This window comes from Frankliniella occidentalis, unplaced genomic scaffold, assembly GCF_000697945.3.
Source record: "Frankliniella occidentalis isolate FOCC.00 unplaced genomic scaffold, Focc_3.1 Scaffold50, whole genome shotgun sequence".
NCBI classification, from domain to species: domain Eukaryota; kingdom Metazoa; phylum Arthropoda; class Insecta; order Thysanoptera; family Thripidae; genus Frankliniella; species Frankliniella occidentalis.
Window position 1 is genome coordinate 975,226 of NW_026267180.1, and position 21,874 is coordinate 997,099.

At 41.5% G+C, this 21,874-nt stretch overlaps 5 protein-coding genes across 13 annotated transcripts in view; 3 read left to right on the forward strand and 2 right to left on the reverse strand.

Moving 5' to 3' along the window:
* The first annotated feature begins 6 nt into the window (after positions 1-6).
* LOC113216938 (rab-like protein 2A) lies at positions 7-1,789 on the forward strand. Its single transcript, XM_026436774.2, has 5 exons — positions 7-542; positions 679-788; positions 870-1,061; positions 1,148-1,245; positions 1,335-1,789. Exons 1-5 carry the CDS (start codon positions 442-444, stop codon positions 1,425-1,427), a joined length of 594 nt encoding a protein of 197 aa, XP_026292559.1. The 5' UTR covers positions 7-441; the 3' UTR covers positions 1,428-1,789.
* On the reverse strand, positions 1,790-6,370 carry LOC113205144 (histone-lysine N-methyltransferase SMYD3). Of its 2 annotated transcripts, XM_026420646.2 has the most exons (10): positions 5,968-6,370; positions 5,430-5,519; positions 4,757-4,928; positions 4,613-4,682; positions 4,234-4,361; positions 3,621-3,797; positions 3,257-3,436; positions 3,035-3,161; positions 2,742-2,904; positions 1,790-2,608 (listed from the first exon to the last, which is right to left on the reverse strand). In XM_026420646.2, the coding sequence occupies exons 1-10, from the start codon at positions 6,084-6,086 to the stop codon at positions 2,398-2,400; spliced, it is 1,437 nt and encodes a 478-aa protein (XP_026276431.1). In that variant the 5' UTR covers positions 6,087-6,370; the 3' UTR covers positions 1,790-2,397. The 2 variants fall into 2 exon arrangements, with proteins under 2 accessions (XP_026276431.1, XP_026276432.1); XM_026420647.2 differs by lacking the exon at positions 5,430-5,519 and having other exon boundaries at positions 5,968-6,368.
* A 199-nt stretch (positions 6,371-6,569) lies between these two features.
* Positions 6,570-10,750, forward strand: LOC113205147 (succinate--CoA ligase [ADP-forming] subunit beta, mitochondrial). The gene is made up of 10 exons (XM_026420651.2): positions 6,570-6,733; positions 7,282-7,547; positions 7,661-7,823; positions 7,900-8,002; positions 8,089-8,250; positions 8,343-8,486; positions 8,586-8,746; positions 8,840-8,959; positions 9,059-9,241; positions 9,339-10,750. Exons 1-9 carry the CDS (start codon positions 6,668-6,670, stop codon positions 9,221-9,223), a joined length of 1,350 nt encoding a protein of 449 aa, XP_026276436.1. The 5' UTR covers positions 6,570-6,667; the 3' UTR covers positions 9,224-9,241; positions 9,339-10,750.
* LOC113205142 (alanine--tRNA ligase, mitochondrial) overlaps positions 10,519-21,874 on the reverse strand; it is a 13,125-nt gene continuing 1,769 nt past the window's right edge. The window contains exons 1-16 of one of the 8 annotated variants that reach the window (XM_026420642.2): positions 15,787-15,937; positions 15,162-15,378; positions 14,880-15,053; positions 14,634-14,779; positions 14,355-14,549; positions 14,073-14,217; positions 13,855-13,994; positions 13,637-13,784; positions 13,306-13,567; positions 12,801-13,227; positions 12,509-12,708; positions 12,247-12,424; positions 11,894-12,158; positions 11,669-11,805; positions 11,200-11,383; positions 10,519-11,129 (exon numbers count right to left, since the gene is read on the reverse strand). In XM_026420642.2, coding sequence (XP_026276427.1) covers positions 10,875-11,129; positions 11,200-11,383; positions 11,669-11,805; positions 11,894-12,158; positions 12,247-12,424; positions 12,509-12,708; positions 12,801-13,227; positions 13,306-13,567; positions 13,637-13,784; positions 13,855-13,994; positions 14,073-14,217; positions 14,355-14,549; positions 14,634-14,779; positions 14,880-15,053; positions 15,162-15,368 — 3,063 coding nt within the window. In that variant the 5' untranslated portion in view covers positions 15,369-15,378; positions 15,787-15,937 and the 3' untranslated portion in view covers positions 10,519-10,874. Of the gene's footprint in view, positions 11,130-11,199; positions 11,384-11,668; positions 11,806-11,893; positions 12,159-12,246; positions 12,425-12,508; positions 12,709-12,800; positions 13,228-13,305; positions 13,568-13,636; positions 13,785-13,854; positions 13,995-14,072; positions 14,218-14,354; positions 14,550-14,633; positions 14,780-14,879; positions 15,054-15,161; positions 15,379-15,464; positions 15,746-15,782; positions 15,938-21,874 lie in introns of those variants that run through there. The other 7 variants (XM_026420639.2, XM_052267344.1, XM_052267346.1 and 4 more) reach the window with 7 other exon arrangements.
* On the forward strand, positions 17,103-20,086 carry LOC113205146 (adenylosuccinate synthetase). The gene is made up of 10 exons (XM_026420650.2): positions 17,103-17,394; positions 17,622-17,724; positions 18,102-18,232; positions 18,340-18,488; positions 18,591-18,796; positions 18,889-19,043; positions 19,130-19,254; positions 19,553-19,679; positions 19,779-19,899; positions 19,994-20,086. Exons 1-10 carry the CDS (start codon positions 17,212-17,214, stop codon positions 20,044-20,046), a joined length of 1,353 nt encoding a protein of 450 aa, XP_026276435.1. The 5' UTR covers positions 17,103-17,211; the 3' UTR covers positions 20,047-20,086.

The window sequence follows — 21,874 nt, forward strand, 5'->3', positions numbered from 1 at the left end:
GGCGGTGGTCGCTGTGTCTTGGGGAGGCCCGCTCCCCCGCCCCACTGCTTCCTGTTCCGCTTGCCCCCAGCCCGCCCCGGGCTTGACCCCGCCAGTCCACTTGCGGCGCCAGGAGTGGCGTGCTGCGGTGCCTCTTGGTCGCGGGGTCCGGCGGGGTCACAGCTCACGGGGCACGGGGCACTCTGGTGTGGGGCAGGTGGCGCACCAACTCAAACAGGGTCAAGCCACGGCTCATTTTAACGTCCCATTGCTACGTTTTTTGTTTGTTTGTGTCTCCTCTTGACCTGAGACTTCCATATCAAGACCGTCGCCACTACTTCGTAGTACTTCGACCGGTACGGGGCCTCCCACCGTAAGTCGGCCGGCCGCCCCGCGCTCGCCGCTCCGGGTCACCGGATCGATACCCCGGTTTTGTCAAGGCAGTGGAATATTTGTTTGAAAATGGACGGCGATGCGACGCAGGACTACGACGGCAAGAGTGAAAACGGCGCCGAAGTTGTGAAGGTGATCTGCCTGGGCGACAGTGCCGTCGGCAAGTCCAAGTAAGTGAGGAGGGAATGTCCTGCCCGACCTGTGCTGTGCCCCCCCCCCTTTTCACCTACCAGGGCATGTGCATAGCTCGCATTCCAATGGTCGTCTAGGGATGCTTTCTAACACAAAGGAACGTTTGATTTATAGGTTGCTGGAGCGATTCCTGCTGGATAAGTTCAAGCCACAAACTATTTCTACTTATGCACTAACTCTGTATAGGTATTCGTCAAAGGTCAAAGAAAATGATGTTATTGTTGGTAAATACAGAACTTGACACCTTAACACAAATTATGCCATAAATGAAAGACTTGGTAGAACCTGTTGTACTTGAATTCCAGATTTCTGGGATACTGCAGGCCAGGAAATGTTTCAATCGATGCACCCTTCATACTATCACCAGGCACATGCATGCATCATGGTGTTTGATGCAACAAGGAAAATCACCTACAAGAATCTTGAGAGATGGTATAAAGAGCTGCGACAATACCGCCCCCATATTCCAGTTTTTTGTGCAGTCAATAAAATTGATGGTAAGTTATCATGGTTTTACTTTGAAATTATCAAAGCTGTTTGTGGATGGCATATTTTACATTTTGTGTGGTATTATTTACTCAAGCTAATATGGACGTGACTCAACAAAGATTTGCGTTCCCTGAGAAAAACAGCATACCACTATACTACGTATCTGCATCCAATGGAATGAATGTTGTGAAGGTAAGCTATAATTGAGTTTTTATATTTTGATTGATGCAAACTGTGAGTAAATGTAAATAATTTACCTCTGTAATTTTGTCTAATCCAAGTTATTCAGAGATGCAATTGAGGCAGCAATGGTATACAAGAAGGACCCGCCAGATGTCACAGACCAAATTTTTCAGGAATTGCAGAGATTGTGACAAAGTTTTGACTTGGTGTGCTGAATTCAGTAAAGCACAAATCTGTTTGCATGAGCGAGAGCCTTATACAGATGGTAAACCTGGCAAAATCGAAAATCACACTTTGAGGGACCAAATTTCTGGACAAAGAAACATAACTTTATGAGTAAGATACAAAGTTAACTGGAATGGTAAATTCAATATCATTACAATAGGACTGCCTTCTAGAGGGACTACACCCTTTTTTTCATTTTGTGCCATGGGAACATCTTATGAACTGCATTTTATTGTTAAAAATACAGAAGAATAAGAAATCTTTGTTATGGTTGTTACAAATGACAAATGACTGACAAATGGAATTAAAGATTTAAAAAAGAATGAAACACTTTGATCTTTATTTTTATTGTTTTCAGTTGGACTTTTGAATTAAACATATCAACATATTATTTATAAGGAGATAAAATAATAATTTCAGAGATTTTTTTTTAATACTGGGTTATGCTGAGCCAATGAATAAGTAGTGATAAGACAACCACACTTAATAAGGTATGATATTGTTTCTATTGTCAGCTTGAGTTGAGTATGGAGAACATTTCTTCGGAACCGCTACTAATGGTACTGTATTTTAATAAAGTAAACCTCATTATGCACTAGACAAAGCAGTTATCGCATACAATGGAATGCAGGAATTAGTATTTCATTTATCTCATTCTAACAAGAAATCAAATGCAAAGCTTCCGGAGAATCTAAAAAATTAACAAAAGTCCACGACTCAAAAAAATATAACTAAGAGAACTGAAAACTTTACTTGTGCATAATTTTTTTTATTTCTTTTTTAAAGGCCTCAATATGTTTTTGTTTTTTTTCCTGTAGAAAAACCCTTAATAATGCTATCACAGTCCAGAAGCTCTAACAAATTTTAAATTCCCCAAAACACTAGAAGTAAATTAATTTTCATTGACTTGGGTTCAGCGTCACTTCCTCCTAAGACTCACTGCCTGAGTTCTTGTCTTGCTTGAGCTATAAGAGGCATGACATCATTTCTGTACAAGGGGTGGCGCTCACCATGAGTTATCCTCAAGATATCCTGAGCCTTTAACAACCAGTCTAATGCTGCCTCCACACATTGCAGGTAGAGGTTGAGTTTCCCCAGCTTTAGGTATAGAATTCCTAATAAAGGGTGAGTGATGCCATAGTATTGCCTGAAAGAACGAAAACATGATGTACTATTTGAAACTGAAACAAAGAGAACTCACCAAATATTTCTTTTGGACAAGCTGATGCCTCTATCTTAAGTAAATATATTTTAGTGGAAGTAATAAGGAGTTTGCTTACCGATAGCCAGGTTCCACTTCCTCACCAAGCTTTTTTGCATCTTCCCAAGAACCAACATCAATAGCACTTTCAAAAGCTGTATCTAGAGCTTTGATTCGCTGTAAATTCATTGGGTGGACTAGACCATCCTGTTTTTTCAAACATACTTTACAAACATCCAAATCTTTGGTAAAAGTTAAGAAAAATATTTCTGGGAAAAAAATGTTATTAGATTTGTGAAACCACAAACTCTTGTATTTAATTAATAAAGATCAGTGTACAAATGAAATTAGCAGATGAATTTTAAAGGATACATGCAATATCAACATCTTTCATTGATTGTAAATGATGTTGGGTGAAGTCAATTATATCAAGGTACTCATTGATACGAGCTGGTTTAATGTGTTCATTGCATTTGCTGCACAGTTTTCCGTATGTTTCCTGTTAACAATATTTGGAGAGGCATTAAATGCATGAAATAATATTAAATTAGATTAAAATTTGAAATACATGTTGCTATCTTAAAACCCACAAACCGTTTGAAAGATAGGAACTGATGCTCCACATTTATTGTTGGGGCATAGCATGGATTTCTGGAGTTCCAATTCATTGCGATCCAAACAGCGGGTACATTGACAAAGAAAATAATATGTTGCTTGCAAATCTTCTTGCCGCTCTCTTGCCGAATTCAACAGATCAACATAGGTAATAAAAACCTGTAAAATTAACTCACTTATTCAGTCAGCAGTGGATCATATTCAGCAGAAAATAGAGGCAAGAGAACGAATATAAAAAGAGTAAGCAATTTTACAAAAGTACAGTCTGTCTATCTATCATATATCTGAACAATATAAAAACATCAACAAAGAGAACCTCTCCTAACCCAAAATTTTGACTTACTTTGCTCCAATCCATTTGTGGCATACTTTGCAGGGCCCTGATATGAATTGTAGTGCCAGTAAAAACAGCCACTGAAGTTGGATCACAGGAATGATCAATAATAGATACACCAATGTAAAGACCTGTACCAATGCTTACCATCTCTGGATCTAGTATATTAAAACCATTGACAACCATCTGGAAAGAAAAATGTAGAAGAGAAATTTTTAAAAAATGTTTTCTTGTTTATGTAACTGTTTAACAACCTTCACTAGGCCATTTTATCAAGGAAATCTACCAGGTACATAAAACATAATTGGCAAAAAGAGAAAAAAATAAACATATTTGAAACAGAGCAACAAGGAGGATTGCTTATTTTGGCCTGGAGTCATGCTGTTAATTGTGTCATTAGAATTTGGTTTTCAATTGACAATGCAAACATGCGGAATGAAATTTTTTGGACTAGTGGTCAATTAAGATCATAATTTTGAGTTTTTGATGATGAAAATAACCTTTTCCCTCATTTAATGAATGGAACAATGTCTGCATTATTAGTTAAATAAAAGACACAGCCTACTTAGAAAGAATAAAATCACACACTATTAGCTTAAAATAGATCTTAAAATATCCTTACCCTCCCATAAATTCCCAAGAGTTCAGCAGAATTGGGAAGTGAACTTTCACCAATATACTCCATGAGCACAGCGCAAAGTGATGTAAAATGTTCCATTCTTTTTGAGTCCTTTTTTATGTCCGAGTAATCTGAAGAAACCAGTGTTTTAGAGCATATTAACAAAAGAAATTTAATCTTGCTTTGGCATTAGTAGGAAAAGAAAAGCACATTTTGGGGAAAGCATAATCAAAGAGCATTTAGAAATCAAGTTCATGATGGCAAACTCTTTGAAAATTTAAAACAATTGAAAATGAATTGCTAACAGCAACATTCAAATTGAAAAAGTTTGGGATTACGGTAATTAATGGTTAGATCTTCAAAAATGTCTTAAAATACGTACGAGACATCAGATCTTTAAACATCCTAAATCCTGTTTTTGAGTAGAAACTCCTCTCTTTATCGCCACCGTTCTAGAAAGCAGGAAGTCAGTATTTAAAAACGATACTGTTCATATCTCATGACTTAATTGAAATAGCTACCATACCTGTAGTTTGAATATTATTCTGGCCAGGAGCCGAGCTGCATCGGGAACAACACGTGGAGCAACTCTTCGCAAATTTGGGCACTCCTTTTTGTGTATTGGCCAAGAGGCTTTCTGGCATTCTCTTCCACAGTAGTAAACATACTTGCAGCCTGAACACTGAGATAGTTTTGTTCTGAAAAGGAAGTAAATTGCTAATTTTAATTATTTTGCTAGTAACTTTTGATACACATGCTATTATTATTACATTGTCAGTTGTGGGTGCATTCAATGTGAACAGAAGTAAGAATGATGGGATTGTAAAACCAAATATAAAGGTAAAATTCTGAAGCAGCAATGCAAAGTTATCAACTCGTATGTAGAGTTCACCATTTGCCACTACTGAGCACCATCAATTTCTTGGAGTTCAAGACTACCGTTTTATGTGTCCACATAAACTAGATTATTCTAATTTTGACTTTATCCTTGCCAACATTATTATTTTCATGCAGAGGAAAGGGTAGAAAACGCACTTGCCTATTCAAGAGACCAAATTCTATACAAGCAAAATAACTTAGGATCCTTACGATTATTAAAAAAGTGCATTCAAAGAGTTTTCATTCCATTCCAATCCATGAGGAGTTGAGAAAATCTTCAAGTGCCCACATGCCATAACAAGTCCTATCCTAATACCCACTCGGCCCATAAGGTATCCACATCCCACCATTCATCATCAGAATCTTCAGAGTCCCAAGGGAGTCTGGGGCACAGTGGGAAACGCTCAGGTCTACATATGGGAAACAGCATGGGAACAAAGAGATTTCACAATGAGGTTCAAACATAACTACAGTTACCGTTTAAAACTATAACTCCAAATTGAAGATTGGTTTTGCAGTTCCTCAGCTAACAAATGTCCTCTGAAGAGACTATATTATAAACTCTCCCTGAAAAAGTTATGAATTCACACACTAATTTCAAAGAAAATAAAATTGTTCGGATATGTTGCAAGAACTAGACAGCTCATATAGCTCAAAAACAAATTTCTTATAGCACAAGAGATATAGAAATAGAAAAAGAACAAAAAGATATAAGACAAGATAAAACTAAAACACAGTACACTCGCTGTAATAATAATAATAAACCAGTGTATGGAACAGCAGAAAGGAGCTATCCATAGATTTAAAAAAAAGTACAACTTTGTGTCAGATGATAGAGGTTAGGTTTCTCTCTGTTACCTTTCAAAACAGTGATCACAGCGTTCTCCTTGCAGCTTTGATTTTAAAACATGGACAAATGGTTTCTCTGTTAGGAGGGTGGACCCTGCAAGGACGGCAAAGTCACTTTTTGTTTTCATTCTTGAAACGAAACTAAGCGAAGTCGTTGAGGAGACAGAGACGTTGCGGGTACCCTGCTTCTCTCAACCGACTATTTGCAAGCAGCGGTCCCGCCGAAAATAGAGCTCATCTAGTCTATTAATAGGATAAGACCTATGCTGTGGTGAGATGAGCACGATTTGTCACTCGCATTTCATTTCATGCGCGCAACACGATAAATTTAGATGAACACTTTTCATCAGTCAACAAAAACACTTCGACATGTCGTTGCCGTCCGTCGTGTCCTGTCGTCTGCTAGGCACAACATGCAGACGACAAGGACACATAACTTCTAGTTCAATGTCGCAATCAATTACACTTTCATGTTAGAATATGCCCCATGCTTCATTACGATGTTACGCTAGCGCACCTATAGAGACTCCCTTTTCCATCATTCCTTTAACAAGAATTTTTATTTCGGCGGATGTGTTTGAACCTCGCGCCTTTAAGTCTATTGTGTTGGCACTTTTCTGCACAGCCTGCCACAGGGCACCTTTCACCTTTCAGCTGATCCGTCAACCTTTACACTTCACACCCACATCGAACCTTACCGTCCGCGAAAATGGCTACTATCTTGAAGAGTGGAATTCTTCCTCTGGAGGCCATAATCAGAAGAAATGGAGGAAAGGTAAAGTTTCAAACTGCACTCAAGGCATGGCTTCGATTTTCGGCCCACTTGCATCTCGCAGTCACTGATTCCAGCTTGGTTATCTTTCACATTTATAAGGACATGATCATGTTACTCCTGTCACCTTCAGTTTTTTAGCAAGCATACTGCTTAGAATAAAGGTCAAGTTAATCCCCCTGTAATAGTGCTTCGCATGAAGCACATGTTTAGTATGATAATATGTGTAATTTGAGATAAAAGAACTGGTTACAACCTTATGTTACTCTGGTTATTGCTTTTAGATAGATGAGACACTTTCTTGTTCCACCCTTTTTTTCAGGTTGAGTGTGGCATGAGCTCAGTATAAACAAATAACTTTATTATTATTAAAACATAATAACGTATTTGTTTGGTTACATGATATTTGTAACCTTTTAACTGTGAATCGCAGATGCTGCAACCTTTGCTCCCGAGATATGAACGCTGGAGTCCAACAAATTCTTATTACTAACAACATCATTTTAATTTTTTTAACAATATTATGAGTCAGTATTCCTTTCTCCTTCCAGCTGCTTGGTGCTACAACGTCCCTACCAAACCTCCGCCAGCCTAAAAGAAATCTTAATTTACATGAGCATATGAGCTACACTTTCCTCAATGAAGCTGGTATTGAAACACCCAAATTTGGTGTTGCCACAACAAAAAGTGAAGCAGTAGACATTGCAAACAAGCTAGGAACTAAGGATCTTGTTGTAAAGGCACAAGTACTTGCTGGAGGCAGAGGTAAAGGCTCCTTCAAGAATGGTTTCAAAGGTGGTGTCCGAATGGCTTTTAGGTAAGTGGTGATTTATGATAAATTATGATACTCATTCACATTTACACTTCAAAACAATAACTTTATTACTATTTTTATTCTCTTTGATAACTTGTGCTCGATTGTGTGATCAGCCCGGAAGAGGTTGGTGACATTTCAGAGAAAATGTTAAAGCAGACACTAGTCACTAAGCAAACTGGAGAGAAGGGAAAAATTTGCAATGCTGTAATGGTTGCGGAGCGCAGTTATCCAAGAAAAGAGTACTACTTTTCTATTATGATGGAGCGAGCATTCAACGTAAGGATATACTGTAAAGATTTCAAAAATAATGTGACATTATGGATGAAATTAAGTGGTCTTCAATTTTTAACAGGGGCCAGTTGTCATTGCATCTAGTCAAGGTGGTGTGAACATTGAAGATGTTGCAGCTGAAAATCCTGATGCTATTCTTTATGAACCCATTGATGTAATTCAAGGTATAACCAATAAGATTTTTAGTGAACTCATTACTATCTGGTAGAGCCTATAGACTACTCTACTCTCCTTTGAAAAATATTTTCAGGTTTAACCCGGGAGGTAGCTCTAAAGGTTGCCGACAAGGTTGGTTTGAAGGATCAGCGAGACAACACTGCAGACATGCTTCTTAAGCTGTATGACTTGTTCCTGAAAAAGGATGCCTTGTTGGTGGAGCTCAATCCCTATGCTGAAAATGCTGATGGAAGATGTCAGTATCCTACATTTTTTCCTTTCTTAGTCCTACTCAATTTTGACTTGCAAAATTCATGAGCTATTGCTAACACACATGTGACTTTCCAGATTTGACTCTTGATGCTAAAATGAATTTTGATGATAATGCTGACTTTAGGCAAAAAGAACTGTTTGCTAAGAGAGATTTAACCCAGCAGGATGAGAAGGAAGTTGAAGCTCTAAAGTATAATTTGAACTACATTGCTTTAGATGGTATGTTTTTGTTTTCTTGGTTTAAAATTCATGTTATTTTGTATATGAATTTAAGTTCCATTATCTTGATACATTTAAAATTAATTGAAATTATTTCAGGGAGTATTGGTTGTCTAGTCAATGGGGCTGGTCTTGCTATGGCCACAATGGATATTATAAAGCTCCACGGAGGAAACCCAGCCAACTTCCTTGATGTAGGCGGTGGTGCTACTGCCAACCAAGTGAAGGAGGCTTTCAAAATCATTACTTCTGACCCTAAGGTATTAAAATATTATTCAGAATTATCTGACCAAGATTGCTGTGAACTCAATTTTCCATTGATGCTAATTTGGTGGACCCAACTTGCCTGACAGGTACACACCATTCTGGTCAACATATTTGGTGGTATTATGAGGTGTGATGTAATTGCAGAAGGTATTATTGCTGCATGCAAAGAGTTAAACCTTAATGTTCCAATCGTCTGTCGTTTGCAGGTATGTAAGACCACTTGTACAAATAGCAAAGTTTTTTTTGTTTTTTTTTGTTTTTTTTTTTTGTTACTTGAAAATTAATCCAATTTGTGTAACTTCTAGGGAACTGAAGTTGACACTGCTAAGGTTCTCATAGCCTCTGCAGGATTGAAGATTCTTCCCACTGATGATCTTGATGAAGCAGCTAGATTAGCAGTAAAACTCTCAAATATTGTTGGCATGGCTCGATCAGCAAACCTCAACATCAACTTTGAGATCCCCATTTGAGCTCCTATGCTATTCCTGGTAAGTGAAACGGAAGTTTTGGTTACCATACATGAACAGAAACAAACTAAATTCATCTGAATTGACAAAGCTTTTTTTCTCTTTTTTGTTAATGAAGGACATAAATTACAGTGCAGTTTGGGGGATATAACACCTGCTGGAAGGAGTGTAATGCCCTTAGAACTATTTCAAATCAACCGAAATTGAAGGATAATGCTCAGCATTGTTATGTTGGTGTGTTTGTTATAGAATTCTATGAGACCTAATTTATTATGAAATTCAACTTTCTTGTACGAGAAAGTATTTCTCATTTGCTATGCTTTCAGCACCTACCTTTTACTCTTTTACTCTTATGTAATGTATCGGATTAATCATCAACTGGAATGTGGTTTAGAAAGTGCTTTTAGATGTGTTTTTTTCATTCTACATTAATTTTTCCCTGTAATTTCTGCTGTTTAGATGAAACATTCTTTCCATTTCATCTCCAGCTGTGGATTCTATGTAATTCAACGCAAAAATGGCCTCGCTACTTGTCATTGATGTCCTTTACTTTTGTAAGCACCATTTCATGACATTACTGCATTTGCAATTGTTAAAGTTTAGGCTATGAAGAATTGAGATTGATTCACTTTAACTCATAGATTAATCCTCACTGCCACTGTGCACTATTAACTCTTACCTATCATTACACCAAAATTGTATTCTCTTCTTCCGTTGTGCTGCTGGTCTGTGCCTTTTTGGTTCATATGTTTTTATTTTGGATTGGTATGATGTACACCATTCAAATTTTAACTGTTGTTATATTTATAAGGATTTGATCTATGGCCATGACCCTGTTTATCTGGTTGTCATTTATGCTTTTCTGTAAAACTATCGAAATGATTGATCCTTAAACATGCATTGTTTTTGATTGTAAATTTGTCATAGTTTCAAATGTACAGTTGTAATTATTCTACGGTTCAAAACAACTTTATCCTGTACAAATACTGCTTGGCTGGATGTTGGATGTTCACACTGAGGTTTGACTGTTCTGCTGGACAAGTCATGCAATTATGGATAGTTTTTTTTTTCATTATAACTAATTATACATGGTTGTGAGTTTTGAAGTTCCTTTTCATTGCGAACAACAAACAATTTTTATTACTGTAATACTGTATTGACTGATCCAGTTCACTTCTCAGCAGTATTTCATATTTCATTGAATCCAAAGTCCATTGAAGGTTAGTACAGAAGTGTGAAATGTGTGAATATGTATATTTCCTACCAAAAATTTGTGAAGTATTGTTGAATTCATAAGAGTGCGATAATACTCATTAAGTTATGTAAATTTAATTTAATGTTATTCTTTAATTGTGTGTCAAAAGCCACATCTTCATGCAGTGCACTGCAAATCTAGTAATTTATCACAAAACAAACACCGTTTCAGTTCTAGCAAATAAAAAAAATATGAAAATAATACCCTTGTGGTATGATATTTTATACACAGTTGTGTATCATCAATCAGTAATAAAGGTTGAAAACTGATGGCCATTTCATTTCTACTTCATTCTTGAATTTTAATGTAAGGAGTTCATCTTACACAAATAAAGGTACAATGCACACTTTGTTGCAAATTATACATTAGAAAAGTAAAATTTAAAATTTGTTTCCTTACTCAAATCTTTTTAGCAGTCCTTACATTAACATGCAACTGTGCATATTTACTACATGCTTCACTTGCTTTCCAACAGCGTTCTTGCTTTGAACGAGCTGGTATTCTCGTTTTAAATGTGATTACAGAGGATTGCATTGATGCAGTCTGTCCTTCAGATTTTGGAACAGCCACATCAGCATCATTATCAAGTTCTATTATGTGGCTAAGTGCCTCTTTCATCCACTTTGAAGCATTGAATTCTTCAGTAAGATAGGCCTGTAAGATAATAAATAAGCTTCAAGCTTCAAACCTAGTATAGAAAACAATAATTCATAGTGTTACTTACCTTTGGAACACAACAGCGCACTTTTAATTCAGTCTTGTGAAGAGCAAGTAACATAACAGGCACATCAACTTGCCTTGTGTATTTTTGTAATGGTACCTTAACTAGAAGATCTGAAAGCTGCATTACATGCACTAAATATTTGGCACCTTCAGCTTTTCTTCTTACTTCCAAAAGAGAAATGTATCTAAAACAAGATAAAGCACAAAGTTTCCAAGTATTTAAACGTGCTACATATTGAGTTATTGGTTCCAAACCTTTATCTTCCCAAGATTATACAGAGTTCTTTTTTTTATTTTGAAAAATTTTCAGGCTCCATGTTTGAGGGATGATTAGTGATTTGTGTCACTAATGTTACATTAATACTGGATTTGTTTTAAAATGCCAAAATTTACTTCTAGTTTTTACTGAAGACACTAATGACTATTTCAAAACCTTTCGTCAAACTTCAGAATTAATTTCTTGGACATACCTTGCCATGTTCTGAATTTTTGTAGTTGCTTCCTCCAGAGCAGCAGCTGAAGCATCATATGTGACATATGAGAACCGAGTCCTATTCTCTTCAATAAATTTTTTTATTTTAATGAAATTTCTCTGAACTCTCTTAATCTGAAAGACAAAGAATGCAAAGTATATGTTAATACCTAAAACAGTTATTGACTAGTGAATGAATTCAAATAACCGGTAGATGACATACATCTTCTATGTACGGTTTTATGGCAGGTACACTAGATAATCCTAACATTCGTTCTTCTAGTTCTTTGACACCATCTTCTAGTTTTACAACATTTTTTACAAAATTGGTTACAGTATCAGCTAGTTGATGAGAATTAGCAATTGCTTGAGTAGCTTCCAAACCAGAAACAGCACACACACTCGTCTTCTTTGATTTTATGACCTCAACAATACAGAACTTTCCAATATCTTTTGTGTTTAAGACATGAGTGCCACAGCAGGCTTCCCTGTTTGAGAAATACATGAGAGTTCCATAACTACTGTTTTGTACAAGATAGGGAAAAATGTAAATACTGTAACACATTCATTGCAAACCTTGAAATAATTTTTTTCCCTCTTTTGATGTCTATTATATGAATATTTTCGACTGGGTATGTTTCATCAGGCACAAGTGTGGTGTAAGGAGGAATTTGCCACATGTTCACTGTGTATCGATTGACTGTAAGTTCATCCGTTATGGCATGCGCAATAGCTTCTTCTAGTTTCCTTGCATCTAGAAAGAGATACAAAATATCGAATAAAACCCCTTCACTGCTGTACTTTTCCTTTAGATAATAACAGGATGAAAAATATCTACCTTCAGCTGTGAACTCTTCCCCATGAAGTGAGTAGGTCATTTTTAAATATTGGTGCTGAACAACACACTTCTCTTGATGAGGTGCATCAAATAACCTTTGCATTTCACCATTGATAAGATGAGCTAATGTATGATTCTTCATAGAATTCATCCTGTTTGCTTCATGTATCTCAGTAAGTACCTCTTCACCAAGAGAAAGACTAAAAAAGAATGTTTTAGAAACAGATTTTAAAATTGTACAATGAAAATTTTGAACTACTGCATACTTAAGGAAACGGTAAAACTGCCTCACCTGCCATTTAAATTCCCAAAGTGAATAACGTGCGCACCAACTTTAGTTACCTCTTTAACTGATAAAGACCGTCCTTTTATACCAGTGCTAAAAAGTATTTCTCCTTCATCAGAGAGCTGGCCTCCAGCTGAATGATAAAAATTAGTTCGATCTAAAATTACCCCACATTCAGTTCCTCCTGAAGCTTCATGTTTTAACTCTCCATTTACCAACAGGCCAACAACTTTGGCAGAGACTGATGGGAAACTGTATATATCATTATATAAGTCAAAATCATATTTGAATGTATCATTTGTCGGTGGGATCTTGGCAGATGAAAGAATTCTAACCAATTTATCTTGTGTCTTTCCTGTTGCCGAAGCTACTTTACTCTGGTACTTGATGGTCTCTAATTTGTTGTCATAACTATCAATATCAAATTTTTTGCCTATGTAAACAGACAGAAAGTTGGTATGCATACAATGCTGAAAGTAGAATGGAAACCATCACTGACATATCGACTTACCTAACATTTTTGCCATTTCTGCAATCAACTCTGTACTCATACCGTGTGATTCAAAGAAATGGAATGCTAATGCTGGTGTGACTTCTGAAGTTTTATTGGAAGTCATTTTACGATAGGCAGCAGCAAGTGCACTTCGGTTTGAGCCAATTTCTAAGAGACTTTCTAGCTCAGGTTTTTCTTTAACAGCTTGCATCCAATGCTTAGGAAATTCTTGTTTAAGAGAACTGTAAATGGCAGCTTCATCTCGAATCACTCTGTGGACCTATATGTGAAAAAGAATACATACTTAAGCAGAGAAGAACAATACTTTGATCAGAGGATGAAAATATACCTTTGATAAATTTCTTCCTATTTCAGGAAAACTGCTGTGAAGGGAATCTGCGACATGATTTGTCAGCTCTACCAAAAGGTTCACATTGCTATTGAAGACCTTGTGAGTGACATTCAGAGATCTACGAAGAACTCGACGAAGTTTGCATCTATAACATAGATTAGAAAAGTTAAATACTGTGGTAGAAGAGGTATAGCAAGAGAATGCTATAAACTTACTCCTGGTGTGGCACAACGCCATCAGCTAGGGCAACTGCAAGAAGGCGAGAGTGGTCAGAAAGAATGCGATATGCACTATCTCTTTCAAATGCCTCGTCAGCCTCATTAAAGGAGCCAGAATAGGCAGGGCATCCTGTTATCTAAAGTTTGGAAAAGTATTATTCTTATGTTTATTTATGGGATGAAGGCATGCTTGTCATAAAAGTTGTAACAATTACCTTATTGATTGCACCCATCAGAGGCTTAAAGAGGTCCGTGTCATAGTTTGACTGTGTACCATTCAGCACAGCCACAAGTCTTTCAAAACCCATGCCTGTGTCAATATGCGATTGGTTTAGGAGATCCAGCTGGCCATGTAAATTCCTACATCAAGAAACTCAAAAGATTAAAATGAATTGAAACCGAAACAAAATATTTGAAAAAATGGAATAGGTGAACTTCCATTTCTTTCTTTCCTTTTTGTAATAGAACAGCGAGTTTCTTAGAGACCACAATATTACCTATTGAACTGAATAAAGACAATATTCCAGAGCTCTGTGAGGTCAGAATAACCAGCATTCACTCGAGCTCCTGCATCACGACGATTAGGAATGTGATCAATATGAATTTCCGTACAAGGCCCACATGGACCAACTAGACCCATTTCCCAGAAGTTTTCTTTGGCACCAAATGGTAGGATATGACTTTCTTCAACCCTGCGATCAAAATCCAAAATATAAATGAAAAAACAACAACATTGGAATATAAAATTTTGTTTGGAATAATTTATAAGGCCTTACCCTAATTGCCCCCAGATATCTTTAGTTTCTAAGTCTGGCTCCAATGACAAACTGCTATCACCAGCAAAGTAAGTAACATATAGACGATTTGGATTGATGCCAAATGGTCCAGTTAGTAATTCCCAAGTCATTCGGCATGCTTCAAGCTGAAAAAAGAATGAATTTTATAAAATATTTATCATTGAATTAAAAATAAATATGTACTAACAAACAATAAACCTATTTAAGAATTTAAGAACACAATACCTTGTTGCAATCACCAAACGACCAGTTTCCTAACATTTCAAAAAAAGTATGATGATATCCATCACTGCCAACAATATCCAAATCATTATGCTTTCCTCCAACCCGAGCACACTTTTGACTATTGGCTGCTTTCAATGCAGGAGGTAGTGTCTGTCCCAAAAGTACAGGTTTAAACTGAAAGGATTCAAAATGATTAACCAAAGCAACGCAACTGAAGATCTACGTGTGTTGAGAATTTTTGCCAAGTTTCAGTTTGAAATGGATCCAGTGAAAACTTCTTACCTGAACCATACCAGCGTTGACAAATGGAATTGTGTCATCACTGATAGGCTTCAGAGGGCATGAACGCACATGAGTGTGATCATTTTCATTGACAAAATATTCAATGAAGCGGTTTCTGATGAATGAAGAGGCGATAGGGGCATCTACACTGTAAAGTCTATGCAGTATACGCTTTGAGTGCCTTGATTTGAAGCGTAAGGCGAACATTTTAAACCATCTGTATGGGTAAAATGCATTAGTTTGAAAAAAACAATAGACCAAAAAGCATTACTACTTGTTAGTTTACAATGCATAAAAGTTAACCTGCGAATACCGAAAGCTGTAATGCCGAATGCTCAAAGTTTTGATCAAAGAAAAACTGGAAAAACTGCCTTACAGCAAAGTTGGGACATCGGACGCAGTCAATGTGGTTAAAGACAACTAAAGCTATGTTTCAAACAATTCCAAAGCAATAAAATAGACAAACATTTTTCTCCATAGCAGGCCTAGCAGCCGACGAATGGTCTGTTTGTATACACCAGAACACTAGGTTAGGAGGAAACTATGGGGAACATAACCTGCCTCACGTGCTTACAAATAGTCAAATAACAAGTATACTGTAAACTGTCACATGATACTAACTCACACAATTATTTATGACTCTTTTCTGAAGTAACGGAAGTAACTACCCATCCATGATCGTTAAGAGAGGAACTTAGGTAGGTTGAGGGTTGATTTTGATCCCGGCAGCTGGACCTGCTGGACCGGAAGGTGCGAGAGGGAGGCGGGTCGAAAGGGGGAAGCGGGTGAGGAGAGGGGGGGGGGGGGAGGGGGAGGATGCTGTGTGGTCCTGCGCCCTGGCGCTCTGTGCGAGACCTTGTTCGTGGTCCTGGCAGGATAAATGCATACCGTTGAATTATTATGAATGACCGTGGTTATTTCGTTGAGTCTTTCCGAACGGTTCGTGGTTTTGGCGGTTGTGGTGTGAAAGCATCGGTGTTAAACTCCGCCCTTGCGCGACCAGTGTGTGTCTTTGATAGAAGAGTTGTCATCAAAGGTCCGGGACGAGGCAAGCGGGAATAAGTTGGTTCAGAACCAACACACAAGTACTTAGGACCGGACCTTGCGGATCCTCTTTTGAACTCGCTTCGCGCAGTTTTGAGAGGCATTTGGCTCGCGGAAACCATAACAGACAGCAGCCTCCAGTGTCCTCGCCAACCCCGAGCCCCTGAGGCACCCGAGACCAAACCCAACAATGGGGCGGGCGCGGGCTGCGCACCCCGCGCGCACCTCGCGCCGCGCATCGCGGGGAGGAACAGCTGACTGTCGCCGGTAAACATTCCCCGCGGCGCCCGAAACTGCCCGCGACGAGGCCGCCCCGGTCGCCGAGGGGTCGCCGCTCACGTCCAGCACCATGAGCCGCTCCAGCGGGGGCGGCCAGAGCCTCGGCAGCAGCAGAGGCCGGGGGTCCCAGGGCCCCGACGAGGAGCCGCTCCAGTCGCCCCTGCCGCCGGCATCCCCCTCGCCGTCGGTCGAGGCCAGGCTCGGTGAGTACCCAAGATAGTGAGAAAAGGGTTTCCGACATCTTTCGATAAGTTGTTCCCCGAAAGCTCCTCAAGGCGTGATTGTGTTTGATGCCCACTTCGTTATCGAGACGACCGCCACACTGAACGCCCCCCGGGCTGACTCCAGGAAACATTAGGCGCCAAGCCCTCCTTTACCCTACACTGCCCGGACCCACTCTGGCGCTCAGGGCAGGGAGGGGCGGGCCGCCGGCCGCACTCAGATGCCCGGCGGGTTGGCCTACCCCGTGAGTCGCAGGCGCTCCGACCGACCGACCCCGCCGATGGGGTTCCTCTTGAGATCTCCGTATCACTTTGCGATCGGCCGCGGAGTCGTGGCGCCCACATCTCAGCTCGATGAAACTTATCTCACCGAGCGGAGCTGGGCTGCCGCGGTACACACAAAACACAGCCCGGCAGTCTCTTCTCCCCGCGCGACACGGCCGGCGGTACTGGCGCTCCGCGTGCTCCGTGGCGGTGTGGGTGGAAATTAGACCCTTTATCGGCAGATGTCGCTTTCTCCAGCCGTCGGGATGAAGAACGGTGTGAGCACCAATTCTACGAGACGCAAGTCGCGAGCTGAAATGGCAGCGAAAGTGACGGTCGTCCTGGGTGCTCAGTGGGGCGACGAAGGCAAGGGGAAGGTGGTCGACATGCTCGCGACTGACGTCGACGTAGTGTGCCGGTGTCAGGTAAGTTTCGATTCTATCGTGTAAAATGAGGAATTAGGGGTTGGGGGCTACAAACCACACTCTTTATCTTTTTTTCTTGGGGAGGGTGGTGCTGGTGGCTGATTGCGACCCCGTCCACCCACATTCGTAGTTACTGTACCGCACAGTCACCACCGGTCATCACTTATGCTCTAGTAAAATCTTAATCCAGCCAGACATCTCTTCTTGTGTTGTCTTTGAATTCCCAGGGAGGGAGCAATGCTGACCACGCAGTTGTGGTGGGAGACAGGGAGTACGTCTTCCACCTGTTGCCCAGTGGCATCATCAACCCCAAGTGCAAGTCTGTGATAGGTACGTGTGGTGTGGATCAGTCAGCGGCGGGAGCTCTATCTGACGCGACCCCCGGCCCAGCCTTCCGGCCTTCCGGATTCCTTTGTGCACATGAGCGGGCGCATTGTCGTTGTACAAGATGCACGAGCACACATTTGCTGAGCTTGCCAAGGTTTTGTCGCCCCATTCTCAAACACGATTTGAGCCCCGGGTGCCCCCCCACCCCTTTCCCCCTACCGTAAGGCCGTATCAAACTGGCGTTGGCGCCCAATCTGCGCTCAGCGGTCAGAGGGGTCGGGTCACGTTGCGTAGGTCGTGTCAGACAGCTCATCCAGACAGTTGCTGCTCTTGTTTTCATTTCTAAATTAACTCGACTCTTTTTTTCATTCGACTCGCAGGCAACGGTGTTGTGATTCACCTGCCCGGACTGTTTGAAGAAATTGAAAACAATGAAGCTAAGGGTCTCACTGGCTGGAACGACCGCCTGCTCATATCAGACCGAGCCCACATTGTGTTTGATTTCCATCAAGTGAGTGTTGTTTTTTGTTTGATGATGATTTATGGTATGGAAATGTTGACCACCCTCTCTTGTTTTATCCGCAGCTAATTTGCTCCTGTATTGTCTTATGATTGCAGCAAGTTGACGGGCTTCAGGAACAAGAAAAGGGGAAAAACTCGATCGGCACCACGAAGAAGGGAATCGGTCCAGCTTACGCATCTAAGGTCACTCGAAATGGCATTAGAATAGTGGATTTGTTAGGTGATTTCAGCCTGTTTTCCGAAAAGTAAGTTACAAACAATTAATCAACTTGAATATTTAAAAAAAATTTAAAAAATTGGGGGACAGCGGATTTTGTAACAACAGTTGTAATTTTGCTTTCCCTAAGGTTTCAAACCTTGGTAGCATACTACCAACGCCTATTCCCTGAATTGGTTGTGGATGTCCCTGCAGAGCTTAAACGGTACAAAGTTCTAGCAGAACGCGTAAGACCTCTGGCATGTGAAACTGTATCATTTCTTCATGAAGCCTTACGTCAGCACAAAAAAATCCTTATTGAAGGCGCCAATGCTGGAATGTTAGATATTGATTTAGGTTGGTGGTAATTAAAACAAAAATGTCTACATTTTAATTTTTTCTTATTAAATAACTGCTCCATGCTAAGACGGTCTTTGTATGCATTGCAGGAACTTATCCATTCGTCACATCATCGAACTGCAGTATAGGTGGCGTTTGCACGGGTTTGGGAATTCCCCCAGTGAGTATTGGAACTGTTGTTGGTGTCGTGAAAGCTTACACTACTCGTGTTGGTGACGGCCCATTCTTGACAGAGTTAACGGATGTAAGTTGGCCATACTATTTTCTTATGTCAAAACTTTCAGTGTGGTCGATTAGGTGACTCCTTACAAATTGCCGTTCCATGTGTAGGACATTGGCGCACTTCTTCAAAGCAGAGGTCATGAAATTGGCAAGACAACCTTCAGGTCAAGACGTTGTGGGTGGTTGGACATACCGCTCTTAAAACATACCACTCTTGTGAATGGCTACACTCAGTAAGTGCCTCGGAATGAGGTGTTTCCTTCAAGGAATGTTGAGACTATGTTGAGGGACGAAGTTGCCTTGGCCGTGCCGTGGTCGCTCTGGCGCGCTCTGGCGTGGGCGGCTCACAGGGCGGGCCGCCGGCTCCACGCACACGCCTGGCGGGCCGGCCTACCCAGTGCGTTGCAGGCGCTATCAATGGCAGCTCAAGTATCGCTGAGAATGGCCGTCGGAACGTACATTGTAGGGACTAACCACGGGGACTGAAAATTAGTATACAATGTTCACCATCTTCTCTCTTATGCAATTTAGGTTGTGTGTAACCAAACTAGATATCCTGGATGTACTACCCGAACTAAAGATTGCAGTGGCCTACAGGAAAAATGGAAAAGTCATTGATTACTTCCCCTCGAGTACAGTTGAACTTGCAGCTGTTGAGGTAGTTTCATTCATATATTCTCAGAGTCTACTTTACTTACGACTTCGATTTGATTTTCCAGGATTTTCTTACCTCTTGTTTTGTGTTTTTTTTTTTTAGGTTGACTATGTGACACTACCTGGGTGGATGACTAGCACTGAAGATGTTAGAGATTTCGAAAAGCTCCCCGAGAATGCAAAGAACTATATTCGGAAATTAGAAGACCTCGTGGAAGTACCGAGTTAGTGATTTTATCTTACCAACCCCTCTTCTCCCGACTCACTGCAAAAATTAAATTTCATACTAATTTGTTCACTTTCTATTTTTCTCACTAGTTCGATGGATTGGCGTTGGAAAGGGGCGTGAGTGCATCATCAATGTATTTTAAATAATATTCAGTCCTGCAATAAAGTGTTTCCCTCCTGAAACCTCGTCATTCATGTAGAAATGGAAAACCCTTGAACACCTGTTGCCTGTTGGTTTCTGTATGGCCTCCACCGCACACTGCAAACACTTTTTAGGAAATTTATTGGACAAATTTCTGTTGTAAAATTCCGACTTGTTTGCACAGTGTCGGTATGGCCACGTCTAGTGAGTATCGAGTCGCGGCGCCCATACTTCCGGCCGTGCGTATGTCCGGTTTATGTCCCGCGCCCACCACTTACCTCCGGCGGGGGCTTTACGCGCACGGCTCAGCCAGCCCCTTTGTGATCCGTTCCGCCCGCCAAACCTCCACTACTTCCGCCACGCCACGCACTGGCCTCACCCCTACCCTCCACTGAATTGATGATCAAAGCGTTTCATTTGTGTCCGTAGACGGTCAATGACCTCCACCTCCCGCTCTCTCGTGTCTCCGAGGGGCGCCACCCGAGGAGGAGTTGTTGGCCCCCAAAGGGTTTCCCTCGGATAAGCCTACAAGAACAACATACTACCTCATTTCTGACTCGCGTCGTGGTCAAGCATCAGGGGCCGTTCACAAACGACGTCACGCTTTTTGGACCTTTTTTTGACCCCACGGTCCCCATTGTCACAGTAAGTCACAACCTGTGACGTCACATTCTCACCACCGGATGGCGCGCCTCGTTCGACAATAGTGATTGCTTCATCACCGCGCGGAGTGAGTAACGGTGTGACGTGTCACAGGGATCATGGCACCCGCACACCGGTTGTCACAATTAGTCACAGATTCGCCTCCCCCCCCCCAAAAAAAAATAAAAATAAAAGCGTGACGTAATTTGTGAATGGTCCCTTATCAGGCACTTCTCTTAATTGTGGAAAATTTAAAAACCGATTTCACGCAGTCTCGACTCTATCGGCCTGCACACACTCTGGAGAGAGTGTGGCCGAGATACCTTCGGTCCCCCTCCGACCTGGTTCACTCAAGTCAAGTTGTCGTGTGTTTGTAAGTCTGTATCAGCTGTTTGTATCACCCACCGTTGAACGGTTCAGCCCGTCGGGGGGCAGGGGGTGGGGTGGGTGCGGTGGGCCCCCGGGGAGTGGTCGGCCGGCGCGTGGGGGAAGGGGGGGGGGGCTCCCCGCGGCGGCCAGGCCGTACCGTACCGTACCGCGGCCAGCGCGCGCCACACTGTCGGCGGCACCGCGTTCGCGACCGCGCGCCGAGCTGAGCGCAGCCGAGCCGGTGAGGTCGTCCCCCGCCGAGGTATCGTATCGTTTCGCGCTCGCGGAGCTGCGGAGCGGGGCGGGGCGGGGCGGGGCGCCCACGGCTGAGCGGCCGGGCACGGGCACCTCCACACCGGCGGTCTGCTCTACTAGGCCCGGCCGCAGCAGCCGCAGTAGCCCCGCCGCGGCGGCCCGAGCGTGCAGCCGCGTGTGTCGCGAGCCGCGGCCGCCTGGAGCTGGAGCAGCTGGAGGGACTCGAGCGAGGTGCTGGGCGGGCTACTGCTCGGAGCAGAGTGCGGCGGGGTGGTCGTGATCGCCACTGCGGCCGCGGTGCTAGAGTAGAGTAGAAAGGGCAGTGAGACAACGTGTTTGCTCATCATCAAAAAATTGAGTTCTTTTCTTTTTCTTACTCGTGTAAGTTAATGCTTACATTCTGAAACTTTTGCCCTCTTCGATTTTTGATAACAGTATGCAGTTTCATTGCTAAATATGAGCTCTGCAAACTGAGACAATGGGTTCTGTTGGGCCGAGTCATCCGCGTACTACTGTACTGAGTCCGTGCATGTCGTGGCGGGGCGTTGTGAGGCGGAGGAAGG